We start from the raw sequence: 19,928 nt of genomic DNA, 5'->3' as shown, positions 1-19,928 counted from the left end.
CCCACTCGGTAAAACACCAACCGATATTGTTTTCCACTGTTAGTTTTCTTCCAGGAGCCAGACCAGGCGACACAGAAGGAACCCTGAAACTGCTGCCTAAGGATAAATATGTTTTTTCAGCCACTGTCGTTTCCCTCTCTTCTTAGATTGCCTGAGATCTTCAGCCTGATTAGCTCCTATGCCTTGTTATTTTGCATTGTGATTTACACAACTCTGCGTGTTTCAGTGATATTAGGGTGATTATGGTAATCCCAGGCAGTGTCAAGCAGCCCAATGACAACGAAGGTTGGTTAAGAGAAGAGAGAATGATTGAGTTGGATGGCAAAAACAGACATTTTATTGGGCATTTAGGGTTATTTTTATAATGTTTTTTTTTTTCTTTTCTTTTTTTTTACTGTTTTGTTTTTGCTGTTTGCTGTGTTGTTTTCTGTGTTACATACCAATATTTGGATATGCACTGTTTACTGTAATGACCCTAATATCACTGAAAAGCACAGGGTTGCTGCCAAAGGTTCAAGATTATGGTACTTTGGCCTAAACGTTTGACCTAAAACCAATGGGAGCACCTGCGCTCCCATCAGATTTAAGCTGTTCTGTTTTTTGGGGTCCATCTCTGTGACACATGACAATGGCTGCAAGTGCAAGAATGCAACCAGAGAGTGGAAAAAAAACAAAAAGGATTTTTAATATTTTCTAAACCAATTATATTTTCTACTCTAAGCATGCCATTAGTTCCACTGGCATATATCAAATCAACAAGGGCTTCTGGAAGTGTGTATTGTTCCTTGCACTGGGTAGACAAAAACAAACTTTCAGATTTCTAAATTCAGTTGATATCAGCAAGTTTCACACATCTGTTTTTATTAACATTAGTATACATCTTACAAATTACTAATTGTAATCCTTTAGATCCAAGGATGAAAATGCTTCATTACTGTGCACAAACATTATATTATAACAGAATTTTGGAGTCATGCATAGTGAATAGCTGTTCATAGTTACATTCTAGACAGTTAATTTAAAATCAATTGCTTTTGCTTTTTTTTTTTTTTTACCCTTTTGTGTTTGTTTTCATGAAATTTTGTGTTTTATGTGCTATTTCACTCCGAATAGTTTTTTCTTTGACAGCAAACAAGAGTTGCAGCTTGAGGTTATTGTGGTAGAACAGAAATCAGGAGAAAATCAGGAGAACTGTGTGTGTTCAACACACACTAGAAACAAAATAGCCCCTTTTTGTACAACAAAAGCCATGCATGTGGTTTTTAATTACTTGTATCTGTATATATATATATATATATATATATATATATATATATATATATATATATATATATATATATATATATATATATATATATATATATGTATATATATATATATATATATATATATATAAAAAATTGTACATACGTACACATTTAAAGTGCAGAAAATGTTTATCACAATTATAGTACAGGTCTGCAACGAATCAAGCAGATAATGATGGTTATAGAGAAATGGAGAGCAGCAGAGTGGTCTTGACATACAAATCACTGGCAATGTTGTAATCAGAAGTTGTCAAATTTCTTTTTCATTAGTTGTCAGTCTAAAGAGGGTAGAGCTTATTGTATGTGAAACTTGAGACAAAACAGAGTGAGTTTAAATGAACACTAAGAATCTTATTTCTGAGTACATTTTAGTTCTTGAATGCATTCTGTTGAACTCATTAAACTGAAGTCAGCATTAGGTCCTCCTTCTTGGTTGCTGATACAAGATTTAATTTAATAATTGAAAACTTCATTACTTTATAATATACAGTGATAGATAGCTTGACTGCCAAAGAGAAACAAAACAAAGCGTTCTTTGTTTTTATTGTTATAGTTTCCGTAAATTCTGTAAATTGATGAACATCTTTTCATCATTTTGTCCATTTGTAGTGTGTTGGGTCTTTTTATGTAAGTGTAATGAAAGTAACTTTATAATGAAATGACTACAGCTTTACAGTTTTAAAACCTTCTCAATAAGGGGGTTTGACAACATTTAACTTATTAATCCATTGCACACAAATGTGCGGTCCTGCAAACACATGTAAACATTTATGCAATATGAAGCATTTCTTGCACCAGTTGTGCATGGTGACTTTTAGTTTTAGTTTTATCTGCCTTGCTTGCCCTGAAAGAATATCACTGGTTTGAGTTTTTGACTCAAGTACTATATTTTTTTTCCCTTTTCACGCTACAATTGTGGAGTTTCAAAAATATTTTATGTTGTGAGGGCATACGATGCAATTGTCTAAAAATAAAGTTACATTACTGTTATAAATTAACTGCTATTCTTCACTGCTGCCCCCATTTGATTACTTCATGATTTGGAGAAGATGGAGCCTTTTGGTGCATGTCTTCCTGCCCTTACGCCACTCTTGGCTCCAGCATGAAGGCCACCTTCATGGGCCTGTTGGATCCTGATGGCTTCTCTCAGGTTCTGAGCTCGGACTTCCTTGTTCTGGATTTCCTCTGCTACTCGACTAGGGAACCATCCCCTTTCACCATCATGGAGCCGTTCACCCATCATCCAGCCTGGAATAAAGAAGACCAGACCCAAGGTGACCAAAGACAAAATTACAGAAAATAATGCAGAAACCAAAACGTATTAGGTAGAAAAAGCAATTGTTTTTGATAACAAACATAAGCAGATTTTGTATCTACATACCATCATCTGTTCTCTCTAGGAGGTTCAGAACATCAGCCATTTCAGTAGAGAGTTCATCTGGTTCCTGAGCTGAGTATGACTGAATACACTGCACCTGTGGAGAATCTGATAAAAGTCATAGACAACTTAAATTCATGTCTACACAGACAAAGAAATTTACTTGTGGGTTCCGTATTCTGTCTCACCTGGTTGGTGGGCACTAGTAGACATAAAGCGTGTGCGCCGGTTAGGAGTGAGTGCACATATCCATCGAAGCTTATCACTCCTGCCCACATGATAGTACTGATTAATAATCATTTAAAGAAAACCGACTACCACGTTGCTTTATGGTATTTTCACCTTTTTTTGCAAGCAGACAGTCCATACAAAACAATTTAAACCTGTAAGATCCAAGCCAATGCCATGACTCCTTCCATAGAGGGAATTGTAGAACATGTGATCTTGGACCATACTTGGAGCATGATTATTCCTGCTCCCCACTGACCTGCACTTACTCTGCATTTAATGATCCAGGCAAATGTACACTTTAGTTTGTCTCAGTAGTTCAGCTTATCAATATCATGCACAGACTTGTTTCCTACATGAACTTATGGAAATTTCTTTACAAACTACAATGAAGTTCATGATTTCACCCATTCTGTGGCATAACTGGAGACATTTCAGAAGTGGTAAAAAGCTTCAGAAGGACTAAATTGCTTTACTTAAACAATTTTGCAAAGTTTGCTCACATACAAAGGAAGGCCCAGTCCTTTAGGTTTCTTGACTGTCGCAATATTTTTCTTGCCTTGTCATATTTTTCCTGTCTTTACACTGTATTTTACAAATAATGGAAATAGAAGACATGATAGAAACTGCTTAATGGAATCCTAAGAGGATTCTTCTCTGAATACTCACATACTGGAGGTCTTGAGCATATAGTTGACCTCACGCTCATCTTGGTTCTCAAGCAGCTTAAGATTAAAAACATTGGCCAGCTGCTGACCTTGGTCTTCAAGATCTTCTGTTCTCAACATGGCCCGTGTACAGGAGTCAATAACCTGGAACTTGTCCCCACTGGTAACAGTGTAACAGAATTAATATCCCCTGTTTTACAGAGCAACAGTAAAATGATCTGTTGTAATCTAAACATTTCGCAGTTTCCACTTTATTTGGCACACTTTAGTAAAGTAGTCTAAACAGTAATCCTTAGTAAAGATAGCTTTTAGTTTTTAGTGAAGCTGTTTTAAACACATTATTTAATTTATCGTCAGTACAGTAGGAGGGAATATCAGCTTATTATATAATTATATAATTGACTAAACTAGCAAAAAAGGTAGACTAATTAACTAGTCTAAAACTAAGAAACTAAGAAAATTTGAAAACCATTTATGAATAATGCAAGCTGTTCAAAAATTCATAAAAATCACTTAAATAAGAGTTAAAATCTAAAATAACAAAACAATAACTCATCGATACATTTTCTTCCGCTTATCTGAAGTCTAGACTAGCTAATCTTAAACTAGCGTGTTGTAGGTTCGACCCTCCTGTTCCAGAAAGAAATTAGCAGGAACACCAGAGGGGCAAAATACAAGCTACAACACAACGCTCCAGTGGACATCAACATATATGTCCTACCAAGCACGGCCAAACAATTTTCTACATGTATATCACACCACAAACATAACTAAGTGTCTTACTGAACATGATCCGGAATCAGAATCAGATTACCTTAATAATCCCTAAGGAAATTATGTTATGTTATGTTATGTTATGTTATGTTATGTTATGTTATGAATCCTACCATCCATGAGCAGGAAAAAGATCTCGGCTGTGGGTATACCCTGGATGTTTAGTTTGGTTGATGAGATTTTTAAGCAGTGTTATATTTGACCGAGCAAATAAAGGTTTTTGTCAAAAGACTGAAATTCAGAACTGAACCTAAATCAATGTCAGGTGCCAATTAAATATCTATTCAAAAAATTTACAAAACTATTGTGTTAGAGTACTTTACTAAATGCTTACCTGCGTTTGGTGACCAGCAACAGATTATTGAAAAGGAACAGGTAGACAGGCTGGTAGAGCTTACGGCTTCGCATGGTCCTAGTACTCTTTGGTCCACCCATTTGCTGTACGTCGCCCTTCTTTAGCAACCAGCGTGAGTGGGAAATGATGGGCACAGACTACAAGGTTAAGAGAAATAACAAACAAAAAGGGGTACAGACTTACTGAATTGTTCCAAAACAGAATACATTTGGAAATTCAATTAACATAGCAGTGACCATTTACCCACAAGCAAAGAGAAAGCAGTTGCTTTGGGTGATATGGAAAACATCTCAGTCAAAGAGATAAACACAACTGTTTATTAATGAATGTTTAATTAACAATGAGAATAATAGCCAGCTCAAGATGTCCATAAATCTAAATCAATTATCTGAAACAATACATTTTCTCTGTGTGTCAAAAAGAAACAGGTACATGTTGGAACCAGAACTTGACCAGAATTCTCCTTAGACTTCTCATTTGCTGCATGTCTTGCAACAAATTAACAAATGAAGGTCAAACAGTTCTTGATCTCCGTTAGGTGTTTTCTTTGCTGCAATTTGAGCAAGAAAACCTAACTCCCGATGTTAAAAGGAGTCTGCTACTTGACCTCTGTGAAGCATTGATGATTAGGATGGTAATTGTATCCTCATTACCAGAAGTACCCTACCATTAAGACCATGTCTGATGAGGCTTTAGTGGACATGCATCTCTCTTCTCCTGTGTCAGGTCTCTGCTGAATGTTTTTTGTTTCCTATTTTTAAGGACATGACTTTTAGGTACTTTCAGGTACTGTTCATCTACTGCAGATCAGTTTTTATGCCACTTCTTCTTTTACCATCCACTTGCTAGTTTCCTCAAATTTCAAATGTGTTCCACATAATGCCAAAATATCCCAAGTTTTCAGCTAATAGCTATTTGGTAATCACCTTTTGGGAGAAAAAATATTATATTCTATGCCCTTCAAACTGTGTTATTATTGATAAATATGTGATGATCATAGATTCAACTAAAAATATTGGGGAAAAAAGTGTTTTTCACAGTCCCCTGGTCCTCCCTTGCTATCGAACCTGTAGCCCATGCCGTCATTCACAGCTGTCATCTTAAGGCTGACGTTTCTCCACAGTCACAACCAGATTGTTACAGTCCCAGTCACAATTTAATGGTCTAAAATAGTTCTTAGTTTTGTGTCTGCTTCCTGGTATGAAATCTTTTTATCTTAGTGCAGACTGACCCTTAATGCTGACCTTTTGTGTCCAGCAAGTGCATCTTGGCCTAGCATTGGCTTGGTGACAGAATGATTATGGCCATTATGAACTCACTGGATTCAGACTCCCTCCAGAAACCCCTCTCCACACATGGAGCTCAGCTGGAAAAGCAGAGATGATGGTTCTCTACCACCTCACTTCCAAACAGGAAGTAATTATCATCTCCATGTATCCCATTAGAGTCCTATTGTGTTTCAGTCTGGTGAGAGGCAGAGCACTCAATGTGGCCCAAGCAATAATTAACTCCAATGATGACTGCTGCTATGCTTTGACTCAACAGAACTCTGACTTTTTGTCATCCTGGCTATAATGCTAAAGAGAACCCTTAGCTACAGCACTTTCAGAAAGACATCTACTGTTGATGAAATGTGTTCCTCATTATTGTAAATTTAAATATTATTATGAAATAATACACATAAACAGCTCCATTCAAAGTGCGATGGATGTCTCTTCTAACAAGACCAGGTTTTCCCCAGAAAGTTTCTCAATTAACTTTAAAGTCCACATCAGTTTTGGACACCACTCAGACAGACAGAGAGTGACTGAAGGGGAACTGGGAAGGGGAGCAGAGAAAACTATAGAGTCCGGCATTGTTTTGGCCAAGTTACACACCAATTGACTAAAAGTGATACTGTACTGCAGAAAGTCAACACCAAGTGAGAGTGCCACCTAAACGAGGATCTCAATCCTAAAGAAAACCTGTGGAGTTAGCTGAACCTTTGAGTTGCCAAGAGGCAGGCAAGAAAGTCATTGTGCTGTGAGTTTCTATAAAAAGACATGGGCCAGCATTTTTCCTGAGATGTGTGCAAACCTGGTGACCAACTACAAAAAAAAGTTATTTTTTGTTTATTCACTCTGTCTAATGAGTCTGCACTTCGGTCCAAAAACCAATATACTCCCCCTTGATTGAAAAAGCTTGTTACAATAACATGTATTTTACCTTGGATTTAAACTCAAGTGTCTTTTCAATGCTGATAAGCTCCTCGGTGCGACTCATTTTCCGCACCCCTTCATTACACTCTTTTACAATCTGAGAAAGAAACAAAAATTAGAGACAAAGAAAAAAATGATTTACCCCATAAAACAGGAAAAGACTAAACATAAATTCAAACTGTCCATAGTGTTATATTATTATGTATGTTGTATATATTGCAACCCCAACTCTATAACATTTTAATGGAATTAAACAGAATTCAAATACCTGCAGATCTCATAAACCAATATTTTAGCTACAATACAACACAAGGAATGAAATAAGTATAAAATAAAACATTTGACTATTTCATGAAAATATTTAATCACTTTGAATTTGTTACATTCTCTAAAAAGTTGAAAAAAGACTGAAAAAGTAATGCTAAAAAGAAACAAGGGGAGGAACATTTTGCAGCTAATTGGTTTAACTTGCTGTAGACAAGTTAGCAAAAGTAAAGATGTGATTCACCAGTTTCCACAAAACTGGCCGTCCAAAAAATACAGTTTAATACTCTAAAGCCTAACATGTTGCTGGTGTCAGACAGTTATTTTGCAACATTTTTTTAAAACATCTGTAATGATTTTAATGTGGCACCTTGACTGGGATTACTGTAATGACCCAAATATCAGTTGTTGCTTTCAGGAACCATTGGAATTTTACTATTGCACCAGTGGTACAAAAGTTACCGTACTAGTTTGACCTAAAAGTTCTATCGTGCAAAGAGCATTATGAATCAAAATTTGAAATTTGTTTTTTAAATGATATTCATTGTATCCTTCAGTCTAAAAACAAGAGCGATCATCTGACTAATGGGAGCTTGCTTCAAAAGCCTGCATCTCTGACAATATGAGGCCTCATTAGTGATACTGGCAACCTTGCACACCAAGGTATATACAACAACATATGCGCTCATCCAGATAATGCCTTATGTGAATTCCATTTTAAAAATGCTGAACTGCTTACTGTAGATATTTTTAAAAATCAAGGTTTCATCGTATAAGAGTCTAGATTTACCTGCCTGCAGTCAAGACTTCTCACTAACTGAAAACACTAAACATAATGAAACAAAATGGGAAATAAGACCTTTTGATTGTATCTCTTAGGATTTTATATCAGACAAGAATGGGAAAGCATTCTTCTCCTCAGTTCCCATACATTTCCAGACTGTTGTTAAAAGAAAAGTCGATGACGCTACACAGTAATAAACCTTGTCAAAACTTTTTCGAGACATATGTTGCTGCCACCAAGTTCAAGTTCAACTAAAAATGTTTTTAAAATGGGGCAGTAGTAATAGTGTCATAAATCAATTAATTATTAGAAAATCAAACGCTGAAAAAGGAAATAAAATGAAAAATGTTGCTCACCTTCTCCAGTTCATGATGTGCTTTTATGGCATTTGCTTCCCTCTCTGAGTTTTCTTCAGCTTTTTTCAGAATGTTCTGTCGAAGACAAAGTGGTCATCATCATCATCATCATCATATACATTTTCTTTGCAAGCGTTCACTGCTTAAAACGTTAAAGGAACACTTCAAAATCACATCAGATTTCACTGGAAAAAAACAGCATGGTAGATAATGTTGAAATTTAAAGTCAGTTGGGATAGAAAGGACCACATCATTTGATGGAATGTAAAACTATTCACCTATAAAAAGTCAAACTGAAACAAAAAAACAGCAGGCTACTTGTGATGGTCCGTTTTGAGTTTTGGGGATGCTTAGTGGTTTCTAGTTTTGATTATCTTTGTATTATAGTTTTTACATTTTGTACTGTTGTAATTCTGACCTTTTATTATAGTGTCATTGTTATGTCCCAGTTATTTCTGCATTGAGTTACCGCAAGGTTGTTTTTATTTCCTTTTTGTGTCCCCATTCTGTCCCCTCAGTCTTGTCTCTTGTCTCTTAGTCTTGGTCTCTGTGTTCATTACTTCCTGTTTTATTTTGACATCCCTTGTTCTGTGTGCATTCAAAATGAAAGATTCTGAGGTCTAACCTGGAGGCATTGGATGGAGTGAAAGATAATGTCCTAGAGGTGTTCTACTGTATTCAAGTAAGTGTGGGGGCCAGTCAATAGTATCAATTCCTTCATCCTCCAGGAACTGCCCGCATACTCTAGCATCATAAGACAAGGCATTGTTGTGCATCAGGAGAAACCCATGAACCACTACACTAGTGTAGAGTCTGACAATGGGTCCAAGGATCCTGATAACCCTGGACCTCAAGTTGCTTTTGCCTAGCCTGTAGGGGTCTGTACGTCCCTTCAATGATATGCCACCCCAGACCATCATTGACCCATCAAAGTGGTCATACTGAATGATGTTATAGGCAGTATAATGTTCTCCCCAGCTTCTCCAGACCCTTTCACATCTGTAACATGTGCTCTGAACAAACCTGTTCTCATATGTAAAAACCACAGGGCACCAGTGGTTTGGCAATACCAACTGGGATCCAGAATTCTGGGTAGAGAGTAGAAGGGTCTACTACAGGATGTGGGGCCATCAGGCCACATTCATGAAGTCTGTTTCTGATTGTTTAGAGACATTCACACCACTGGCTTGCTGGCTTATCCTTGAACTCATCCTGTGCCTCCTTGCACAGAGGAACAGATTACGGTCCTGCTGATAGGTTGAAGACCTAGAGCAGGGGTGGCCAACTCCAGGCCTCAAGAGCCGGTGTCCTGCAGGTTTTAGATATCACCCTGGATCAACAAACCTGAATCACATGATTAGTTCATTACTAGGCCTCTGGAGAACTTCAAGAAACGTTGAGGAGGCAATTTAGTCATTTAAATCAGCTATGATGGATCAAGGACACATCTAAAACCTGCAGGACACCGGCTCTCGAGGCCCGGAGTTGGCCACCCCTGACCTAGAGTAACTTTCTGTTTTCTTATGCTACAAGTAGTGGCACTGGCAAAATGCAAAAAATAGTGAAAAAACAATCAGGAAAAAAATGTCAGTGGCTTTCACCTTTTGAGGAATTGTCTTGTTACACATCTAGTGAACCTGTTGTTAATTTGATTAACACCAAAGCAGCTTAAACTGTTTAAGAACCCCTTGTTTGTGTGTTTGTGTGTTTGTTTGTTTGTTTGTTTGTTTGTTTGAGGTGTGTGTTTATGCAACACTGTCTTTGGAACAAAATCATGGTCCCCCATGGTACCTAAGCCTACCTCAAAGTATGAACAAGAGACAAATAACTGAAGTCTAACTGACTCAGATATTGCCCAGATTAACAAGGTCCACGTCAAGTTTTCAGGAAACAGGACATACTGATGAGTAGTGGGATAGGGATACTGGAACAAACCATACATAACTGATAACACAGAATGAATTGGTTGTTACTATGCCAGCAAACCCACTGAGGGAGGTTATTTACAACGCATATGGGAACTGTGGATGAAGTGAGAACCAGCATTCCTCACTGCCACCTGCTCCTGGATCACTGTTTGGTTAGAAATAACCAAACAGCATCAATCAGTCCAACTCAGTGTGTTCCTTCTTCCTAATGTTGCTCTCACTTGGTATTACTACGTCTATCACTACAGCCGTCTTATTCTGCATGTCTACCACTACTATGTCCAGTGGTTAGCCACCACCATTTTCTCTGCCTGTATCTGGAAGTCCCACGGGATCTTAGTTCGGCAATTCTCCACTACCCCTGGGGTGTCTCACATTTTGACCTCGGGACTTCCAGGCCATATTCGGCACAAACACTTCTGTATACTATGCCGGCCACTTGGTTATGGCGTTCCATGTATGTTCCTGCCTGCTAGCATCTTGGACCCTGCTGTTATGTGCTGGATTGTCTCAGGGGCATCTTTACACAGCCTGCACCTGGGTTCTTGCCTGGTGTGATAGACCCCAGCCTCTATGGATCTTGTGCTCAGAACTTGTTCCTCTCCTGCCATGATTAGTGCCTCTGTGCACTACATCACTCCAGGCCTGGAGTGATGTCTCCTTCACTCCAGGCATACAGCTTGATTTCGTCTAGCACTCCAGCTTTGTCCAGCCACTGGTGGGATTTCTGGATGTCAGCCAATTCCTCTAGCTGCTGGTGGTACATACTGTGCAGGGGCCTGTCCTTCCATGATGGTTCCTCCTCTTTAGGGATGGGTATCGAAAACCGGTTCTTGTTGAGAACCGGTTCCCACTGTTTCAATTCCTTGGAATTGTTTGCCATTTTTGCAAACGATTAAATAAATAAATAAATAAATAGAAGTAAATAAATATAGGCTTTTTTATAGTCCATCCAGGCAGTGCACAGGTTGGTCTGGTTTTATGGTCTCGAGTGACTGCTTTATCTATCAGTAGATATAGCTTTGCCCCTCTGGTTTTTCTGTCTATTCCTTTCTGAGCCATATAGCTGTTCATCTTAGCTGCTACAATGACAGGATCTTTCATGTAGTGTTGAAGCAGGTCTTTAGGGTTTAGGACTGTCCTGCCTTCACTTAGCCAGTCTGGGTATGTCTCATCCATTAACAGCTGGTTCATTTGTTCTGCCAGGTGCAGTTAACTTCTTTAGACCGTAGATGTACATGTAAGAACTGTCCAACTCTTCAAGCTGTCCAGCTCTTCATGCTTGAGTCTATTTCTTGGATGTCTTCTCATTATGATGGTTACTTAATCCTGTTTAGGGAGGTTACTTTGGTCTGTTATTAGCTCCACGGGCCACTGAGCATTGTTATTATAAGTTGCCGCCGTCTCCGATATGCTCTGTCACCACCCTTGGTGGGGCTGTTCTCATATTGTTCCCCTGCCACTGAGAGCACATCTTGGATGGTTCAGTGGAGTACAGCTGGTTTATGCTCCTGGCTCCTGGAAACAGCCTACATACCAAATGAAAAGGATGGGCATGGCTCCAGACAGTTCTGTGATATAAAGGTCATTTGAGGTCAGCTTCAGTCTGAGATTTGATTTAGCATTCAACATGCTTGTCACAAATGGAAAAAGAAAGTGCATGGCTTTCCCTAAAGTATTTACTGGGCAGCTGTGTCCAAAAGTCCAACCATGTCTGATTTCTGAAAGGGGACTTCAGTGTCTCGTCACAAGACAGTTCTATTAAACTCTCCTGCTGAACAACTGTAAAATCTTCAGACATGTCAGATGCTTTGATGCTGATGCCGTTTCTCATCCAGCTATTCACTTCTGCTGTCCCTGGAAAATATTTACTGAACTGTTGTCTGAAAGAGACAAAGAATGTATTTTTTTTGTATGTAATTTGTATAGTTTTTTTTTCTCTCTTATTTCTTTTCTAAATGTACTTGTATATTGTTCACATGTTGAAATAAATTACCAACCAAACCAAAGAGACAAAGAATGCAACAATGTTGTCTATGACTCCATTGGCAAGATTTAGGTTGTTGTCAGACAGGAAACTCTCCAAACTGGGGACAGCTGCCTTTTGCTGCTCTACACACCCCAGTTCCTGCATCCTACTTAAATTCAGATATTCAAATAACCTGTCTTAGGAAATCAGCCACAAGCATCTGCACCCATGGCCTATGGATCACCTTGAACTTAAAAGACTGGAGAGCCAGATATCACTGGTTGATCCAGGTATTGGCATTCTTCATGCGATGGCGTGAATTCAGCCGGGATCTGAACAGAGGGTAAAAGGGTTGCCCAGGAGGCAATAACGAATATAGTCGACGGCCCATTGCATGGCGAAGCACTCCTTTTCCACTGTACTGCCCCCAGCCCCTTATTCAGGCATCAGTAGGCAGAATGAAAGGTAGGGAAACATTAGGACTGTGGAGCAGGCGTTCCCCATAAAGAGCCTTCTTTACTTGCACAAACCCTGCCTGCCACTGCTCTGTTCACTGGACCAGATCTGTGAGGGGCTGGTCAACTAAGTCGGGCATGAACCACCAGTAGTAACCAGCCAGCCCCAAGAGCCATCTCACCTCTTTTTTGGTCTTGGGATGCAGGCAGAATGTGAAGGCTGCTGTTATTTCTATCTGAGGGTGTATCTGACCACTTCTTAAGTGGTACTCCAGATACTGTACATCTGGTCGTCCTACTGCACTCTTCTTTGGGTTGGCTGCGAGCCTCAGAGACTCCAGGACTGTGGCTACTCACATACTCTGGTCAGATTCCACTGGTGATGATAACGTCATCCAAGTAGATGGAAGGATATGCAGCATGACACAACAGCCATAAGGCATTGAAGGGTGGTTGGGGCTTCAAACGAGCCGAACAGAACTGTGACTTATTTTTACAAACCGTACAGAGTGCAGAAGGCTGGTTTTTCCTTGAACTATAGAGGCAAGGTAATCTACCAGTAGTCCTTAGTTAAATCCAATGTTGTGAAAAAACAAGCAGTGCCAAACCGATCCAGGACCTGGGGCATGGAGTAAACGTCAAACTGTGACACTGTCACTGGCTGCAGCTGCTGTCATTGCTGTAGTAAGGACCCAAATGCAGACATTCTGAGGGCAAAACTAGGTTTTAAGGCTATTGAGGCTAAATAAAGATGCAAAACAATGACAAGAGGTCACTAGGAAACATTAACTGGGCATGAACTAAATCATTAAGGATGTGACACATGAAGCAAGGAACATGAAACTAGAAACATGAAAACCTGGAACACGTGAGGAAGATGAACAGATGATCTGACAAAGGGGTGAGGAAGACAGAGACAGAGACATTATGTCATACAGTATGACATAATGAGACAGGGGAAGCATTACTGCACACATTTAGCACAGGACGAGTGACTGTCAAAATAAAACAGGAAGTACATGAACACACGAACATTGACAAGGACACACAAGCTTGACAGTAGAAATGGGGATCTACAAAACATGGAGGCATATAACAGACTCGGGGAGACAAAGGATGAAACACAAGGTGAGGAAAATGGGAACAGGTGAGGGAGATGAAACACAGAGACACAATTAAGGAACCGAGAAACAAATAGGGAACACAAACATGAGACGGAGAGGGAATAAACAGAGACATGACAGGGAAAACATACACATAGGACATGACAGACTCTCAGAGGAGACACAGAGATGAGACAAAGACATGAAAACATGAACCAGAAATAAAAATAATCTCTGAGGGATGAAAGAACTAACTCAAGACTAATCTGTATAAACTTGAACTTAAAACATCTTCATGATGCAACGGAAAGAATCACGAATACAAAATAAACTAAAAATGCTGGGTCAAAGACCCAACACCCTGACTGACACCTCATTCACCTACCAGTAGTCTACACAGAACTGTATAGACGTATCTGTCTTCACCACAAGAACTATGGGGGCTACACAACATGCTATGTGACTTGTTTTACTCCCAATTTTAGCATTTCAGCCAATTCTTTCTGACGCTTTGTCTAGCAGGCTAAAAAATTCCAAGGAACTGAACTACTGGAACCAATTCTCGATTTCCATCCCTACGTATGGATGGATGGATGGATGGATGGATGGATGGATGGATGGATGGATGGATAGATAGATAGATAGATAGATAGATAGATAGATAGATAGATAGATAGATAGATAGATAGATAGATAGATAGATAGATATATATAACAGTGTTGGTAAACTCACCTGAACAAGAAGCTTGAGCCTTGTAATCCTTTGAAAAGGAAGGATGAGGAAAGATGTAAAGGACAGGCCCTTGACACATGGATGGTTTTCTAGTGTAGCCATGGTGTCCCGAAATTGCTGGTTTCCGTCTCTGGACAGACAGTCATAATCAGAACTTGGACATTCAAACACATTGCTTATTTGAATACTATATGTTCTCCATATACTATATGTTCTTCTCCTTATCTCTATATGTGTTGAGAGATAAGGAAAGTGGCAGTGCAGCAGTATGTCTATGACATGTCTTTGGCCTGTACATATTTAATGGTAGGTTAAAAGGAGGTTCTTTGGAGAGATTCATACTAGAATCAAGAGCAATCAGCTGCACCCTTTAGGGTTCATAAAAGCAAATCATTAGCCTCCATCTCAATCTGTTCCTATCCTTTTTTGCATACCCACTTTCTGCATATCCTTCTTTACTACATACAGTACATATATCTCCTCTCTCGTCTTCTGCTATTCACCCTTCCTCATTGCAAAGCATCTTTCCAAATCATTCAATCTGAGGTGCCCCTCTGATGTATTCATTTCCAATCTTGTCCATTCTCATCACTCCCAATAAAAATTTTAACATCTCTGCCACCTCTAGCTCTTTCTCCTGTCTCTTTTTAGTCATATATAACCAAAAGAAATATGGCCCTACCAAAGATGATACAAATAAGGTCCCTATATGGTCACTAATGACATCAAACCTTTAGTGTCCACCTACATAAAATCAATAACTGCAGCCTTTAAATGCAAAATACTAAACATTTGAACAAGAATGCAAAATAAAAAATAACAATACATGGCTAACACCAAACATTGTGAAGAAAAAAAGCAGTCTTACATGCAATTAAATATGAACTGCCTTTTGCATGAATAAAGCAAATAAAATTATTTTCCCATGAAACTTGTATATGAAATGAAACCAAAATTAGATATGAGATAGGCAGAAAAGCTACAATACAAACAACCCACAATCATTACCTATCCAAACTGACAACATTTGGAGAGCACATTTTGAAAATCACTACAATGACATACATATGAACCCCGTTAATTAAGACAATGTAAAAACACTTTCAAAAAAGTAAGAAAGAAACCAGAATCCCCTTAAAAATTTTCCAATTACCTGGAAAGAAGTGAAAACAAAGGAAAAAAATTAGAAGCTAGAAAGGGATTAAGCCAATAATCTGGGTTTTATAAATTGGGTTAGGGGTTAGGTTAGGTTAGGTTAGGTTAGGTTAAATTGAGTTTATTAAAGACTTTTCTTAAAGACGTGTAAGCCAAAATCCCTCCTGAAACCTGGTGACCAACTACAAGAAATGTCTTTCTATTGTACTTGGTAACCAAAGTTGACCCAGTCATGTTTTGCTTAGAGATTAAATACTTATTTCAGTCAATGGCGTGCAAATAAATGTATAACTTTTATGTAAAAGCATCTTTTTTTTGTTGATATTTTGTCTGTCTCTATTAAAAATTTATTAACAGATTTCATTTATAAGCAAACTTACAAAATTCATCAGGCATCAAATAATTATTTCTCCCATTGTACTGGTCATACCCAACAACACTGTGCATTTTCTCAACATTTGTCATTACAAAAACTTGCTTAACAGAGACTTAAAACATTAACAGATGATATTTATTTTAAAACTTTCTCTAATTCCAAGCATGTATTTATCATTAACAGCAATGCTTACAAAAATAGCAGGAACTATATTGTGTTGTTTTAACAGAAACAAAAACACTATGAAAAATGAATTTTTAAAAAATATAAGTGTAAATAAATATAAATTACGATCATTCATATTTTTCTAACAACAACAAAAAAAATGACTCATACAACACTCCATAATTTAACTATTTGTGTATGAAGAAGGCATATGAAATATAATACTCACAAAATGCGTCTGTAGTTCTTCTCCTGGTACGCCTGATTAATGACGTATGTGATAAACACATTGAAGTGTTTTGCTGCATGGTAATAAACAATGTCACACACATCAGGAATCAAAATAGACTTCTCAATTCGGTGTTCAAGATCCATCAGGAACCTGAAAAAATTATGAGATTTCTATAACTCAAGCACATTGTGTGGCTAAACTTCACAGTTAAGACTTAATAAACTGATTTTGGTTAACATATACTGTCCCACCTTTCACTGGCTTTCATCACTTCCTCGATGTTGGAAAACAGAAAATGCATGTCAGACTGGCTTAGCGTGTTCACTAAAACAGGGTTACGTAGGAAATGTGTCTCTAAAATTTCCAGACTCTTGTAGTAGGATGCCTCTGAAGTGACCAGCTCAAACATGGCCTAGGGACAAAAGGAAATTTCAATACAGTATAAACAAATCACTACCAGGGCAGCTGTCTTTTAATTTGTTTCTCAGCAGCATTGTCAGTCTGTCTACCAGTTGGGCAAATAGTCTTTACTTAGTCCTTTCTAACCATTGCACTTTACAGTGTGTTTTTACTATCTAACCATTCACACACCAGTTCTAGTGGTTTGCTTGGGAGCAACTTTTGGGTTCAGTGTCTTGCCCAGGGCAATTTTAACTTGTAGAAGGATCAAATACCAAATGACCAACACCACAATTAATTGATTATCCACCTTATCACATAAGCTATGGTCTACACTGAAATATTTTAGTATCACTTGGTACATTCGTCTATTTGTATGCCATTTATATGTTTTGCATGCACACATATGCTAAGATCTCTTTATTAAGTGCCTGTTGTGATTGAGTCTGCTAAGGTCAAACGTACATATCGTTACACTTCCTGGAGCTTAGTGTATTTTTTCTAAAGGATTTCCCAAGTTTATGACTAATAAAGTACACTAAACATAGTGGGCCAGTCCTTTTAAATTTTAAATGCAGGTGTTTTCAGTCCCATTGCCACAGGTGAATAAAATCAAAACCTTGGATTAATATAGCGAGTTCATAACCAGCTTCATGTGACTGTTTATCCTGATTGTCATTGTAGGGTAAGTGAATTCAGATAACAGACACATAATCTAGTTACACTTAACCCAGTTTGCAATAAAGGTCTCTCGCCATACAGTCTGCCTTTACAAACATTTGTGAAACAAGGAGTTGTTCTAAAGACGTCATTGAAATCAAACATGTTACTGTAATAAATAACGTTACTCAATCCAAATAACTTTTTGGCATCACAAAATTGCTCACCTCTTGCATTATAATTTCTTTGTGCGGTAACTGAGTAAGCAGACCGCTTGCCTGCACAGCTTCCAGGTTCTGCCACAAGGTCAGTGACTGAGCACTATTCCTCAGCTGCAGCTGTAACACTGGTGGAGACATTACACCAGAGTCTGTCCCCACAGTCCCTGCCTTGACCCCAGGAAAAAGGTTGTCACGCTGACGCCGCTGCTCAATCTCTTGCTGCTTGGAGGTGTCTCGGTATTCCTGGTACAGGAAGGCTAAAGAGTCAAAAAATGATTAGTGCGCGTTAAGTATGCATATACAGCTTATTTTTTCAGTGGCTTCAATTACCATTCTTTCATACGGTGTCTAGACAGAAGGCATACACTATTGTATATGGATAAAAGTTCTGGGTTAGTCAGTTAAACTGAAAATGTACTTGTTTCTTTAGTCTCATTGCCACAAGTGTATAAAATCAAGCACCTAACCATTTAGTCTGCCTTCACAAACATTTGTTATAGGGTTGTTTTAAAGAGTTCACTGAATTTGAGTGTGGTGCTATAATAGTATGCCACTGTTAGAACAAGTTAAAATTCCATCACTTCTAGATGTCATTGTAAAATGAAATTGGTTAGAAACCACAAAACCTATACTATAATTCAGTTTTAGCTCAACTGACCACTAAATCAGATAAAAGGTCTGCGAAATCAGATAGAAACAGTGAGGATAGATAGCAACAAATAAAACTGACTTTAGAGTTTTCCATTTAGGGTGGACAAAGGTAAGTGTGTTAATTCAGGATCAAATGAGTTAACACTTGGGAGTTTGGGGGCATTTATATAATTTACAAACAGTCATTTAGAAGAGAGACCTTGTGTTTAATAATCCACATTTCACTTTTAGGTACAGTTGAGGATAGGGATGGGCATCAAAACCCGGTTCTTGTTGAGAACCGGTTCCCACTGTCTCAATTCCTTGGAATTTTTTGCCATTTTTGCAAACGATTCCCTTATCGATTCCAGTCGCCCCGAATGACGTCACCACGTTGCGGAGCGTCATTTACCTGGCAGGAAACACGGCGGCTCAAACGCTCAAAAGTTTGATTATACTTTACGAGAACGGATGACAACAGGGCAACTTGCAATACTTGCAAAGTAGATATTTCATTTAAGGGGGGAAACACTACGAATATGCAAAAGCATTTGCTCACAAAACACGTGATAACCTTAAATGAATGTCATGTTTTTAATTCCGCTCCAGACTCGTGAATCTCAACCCAGCACCACTCAGGTACCCGAGTGGTGTCCAGAAAGTCCAGAATGCTGTTTATAGAAAACATGTGCTAAAGAGTTTTTTCCTCAGCAGATGTGTGAATGGGGAAAATCAATTTGAAATGTGCAGAGACTGGTGGTGTACCAGGGGCTTCTGTTTAGGGCTACACTTCACTGTCACCCAGCTGGCCTAATGTCCCATCTGCTTGGGATGGCTAACAGTGGCTAATTTACAGTAAGTTGTTCCCCTGTGGTAATTTGTAAATTTTTTTGAAAAGTCGATTTTAGCAGTTATCTCAAAATTAACTGTCATATAGTCTATCGATCAATTCACTGGTTGTGAGGTGCCAGTGCTAATCACCATTCCACCAAAGATACTTACAGATTAAATAAAAATAAAACCAAAATATACAGGAATTGTTTTTGGTATTAGTATGTGTCGGTGTTTCCAAATAATCAATAGAACCACGATCCAGAATTTAGGCAAATATTTATTGAGAATGGGGTGTCTAAATTACTTTGTGTGCATGCTCTTTGTATTGTTATATTATCAAACTCTCATGACATTTTTTAATTTCTGTGTAGGTTCTCAGTCATCCGGGCCTTGATAGTCTAAGAAGTTTGGAAGAAAGTGACTGGACTTCTTTAAGTTTTGAGAAGACACCTCTCATCCAGGAGGCTTATTCAGTTCTAAATCAAATGGTGGAGAGTCCCAGGTATTTAAACCCATACTGGGTGTTGTCCCTTATCACCAGAAGTTTCAAGTGAAACCATTGTGAGATATTGTCTCCACCTTTTTTGTGACCTATTGAGGACACCTGACCTAAGATGTGAGTGCGGTTTGAGGCGCCTGGGAAATGATCTCAAAACTGCATTGTAGGTGGCTGACAGTTGGTGTCATAACAAACCCTCGCTGTTTAATGATGGTTGTTCACAGTGGACATAGATGGCTCCTTTTAGTTTTCAGTCC

General features: G+C 38.4%; 1 protein-coding gene across 1 annotated transcript in view; it reads right to left on the bottom strand.

Annotated features, from left to right (window-relative positions):
* Positions 1-1,365: 1,365 nt before the first annotated feature.
* ngef (neuronal guanine nucleotide exchange factor) overlaps positions 1,366-19,928 on the bottom strand; it is a 32,553-nt gene continuing 13,990 nt past the window's right edge. The window contains exons 5-15 of the mRNA XM_085479096.1: positions 17,715-17,965; positions 16,680-16,840; positions 16,426-16,578; positions 14,501-14,630; positions 8,313-8,387; positions 6,916-7,005; positions 4,690-4,847; positions 3,583-3,741; positions 2,874-2,953; positions 2,689-2,793; positions 1,366-2,555 (exon numbers count right to left, since the gene is read on the bottom strand). Coding sequence (XP_085335222.1) covers positions 2,341-2,555; positions 2,689-2,793; positions 2,874-2,953; positions 3,583-3,741; positions 4,690-4,847; positions 6,916-7,005; positions 8,313-8,387; positions 14,501-14,630; positions 16,426-16,578; positions 16,680-16,840; positions 17,715-17,965 — 1,577 coding nt within the window. The 3' untranslated portion in view covers positions 1,366-2,340. The remainder of the gene's footprint in view (positions 2,556-2,688; positions 2,794-2,873; positions 2,954-3,582; positions 3,742-4,689; positions 4,848-6,915; positions 7,006-8,312; positions 8,388-14,500; positions 14,631-16,425; positions 16,579-16,679; positions 16,841-17,714; positions 17,966-19,928) is intronic.

Source organism: Copadichromis virginalis, linkage group LG14 (assembly GCF_057382275.1).
Source record: "Copadichromis virginalis isolate Kocher_CV1m ecotype Utaka linkage group LG14, C_Virginalis_male_GT1.1, whole genome shotgun sequence".
NCBI classification, from domain to species: Eukaryota; Metazoa; Chordata; class Actinopteri; order Cichliformes; family Cichlidae; genus Copadichromis; species Copadichromis virginalis.
The sequence above is the reverse complement of the archived record's forward strand: the minus strand, read 5'-3'. Positions and strand labels throughout refer to the sequence as shown.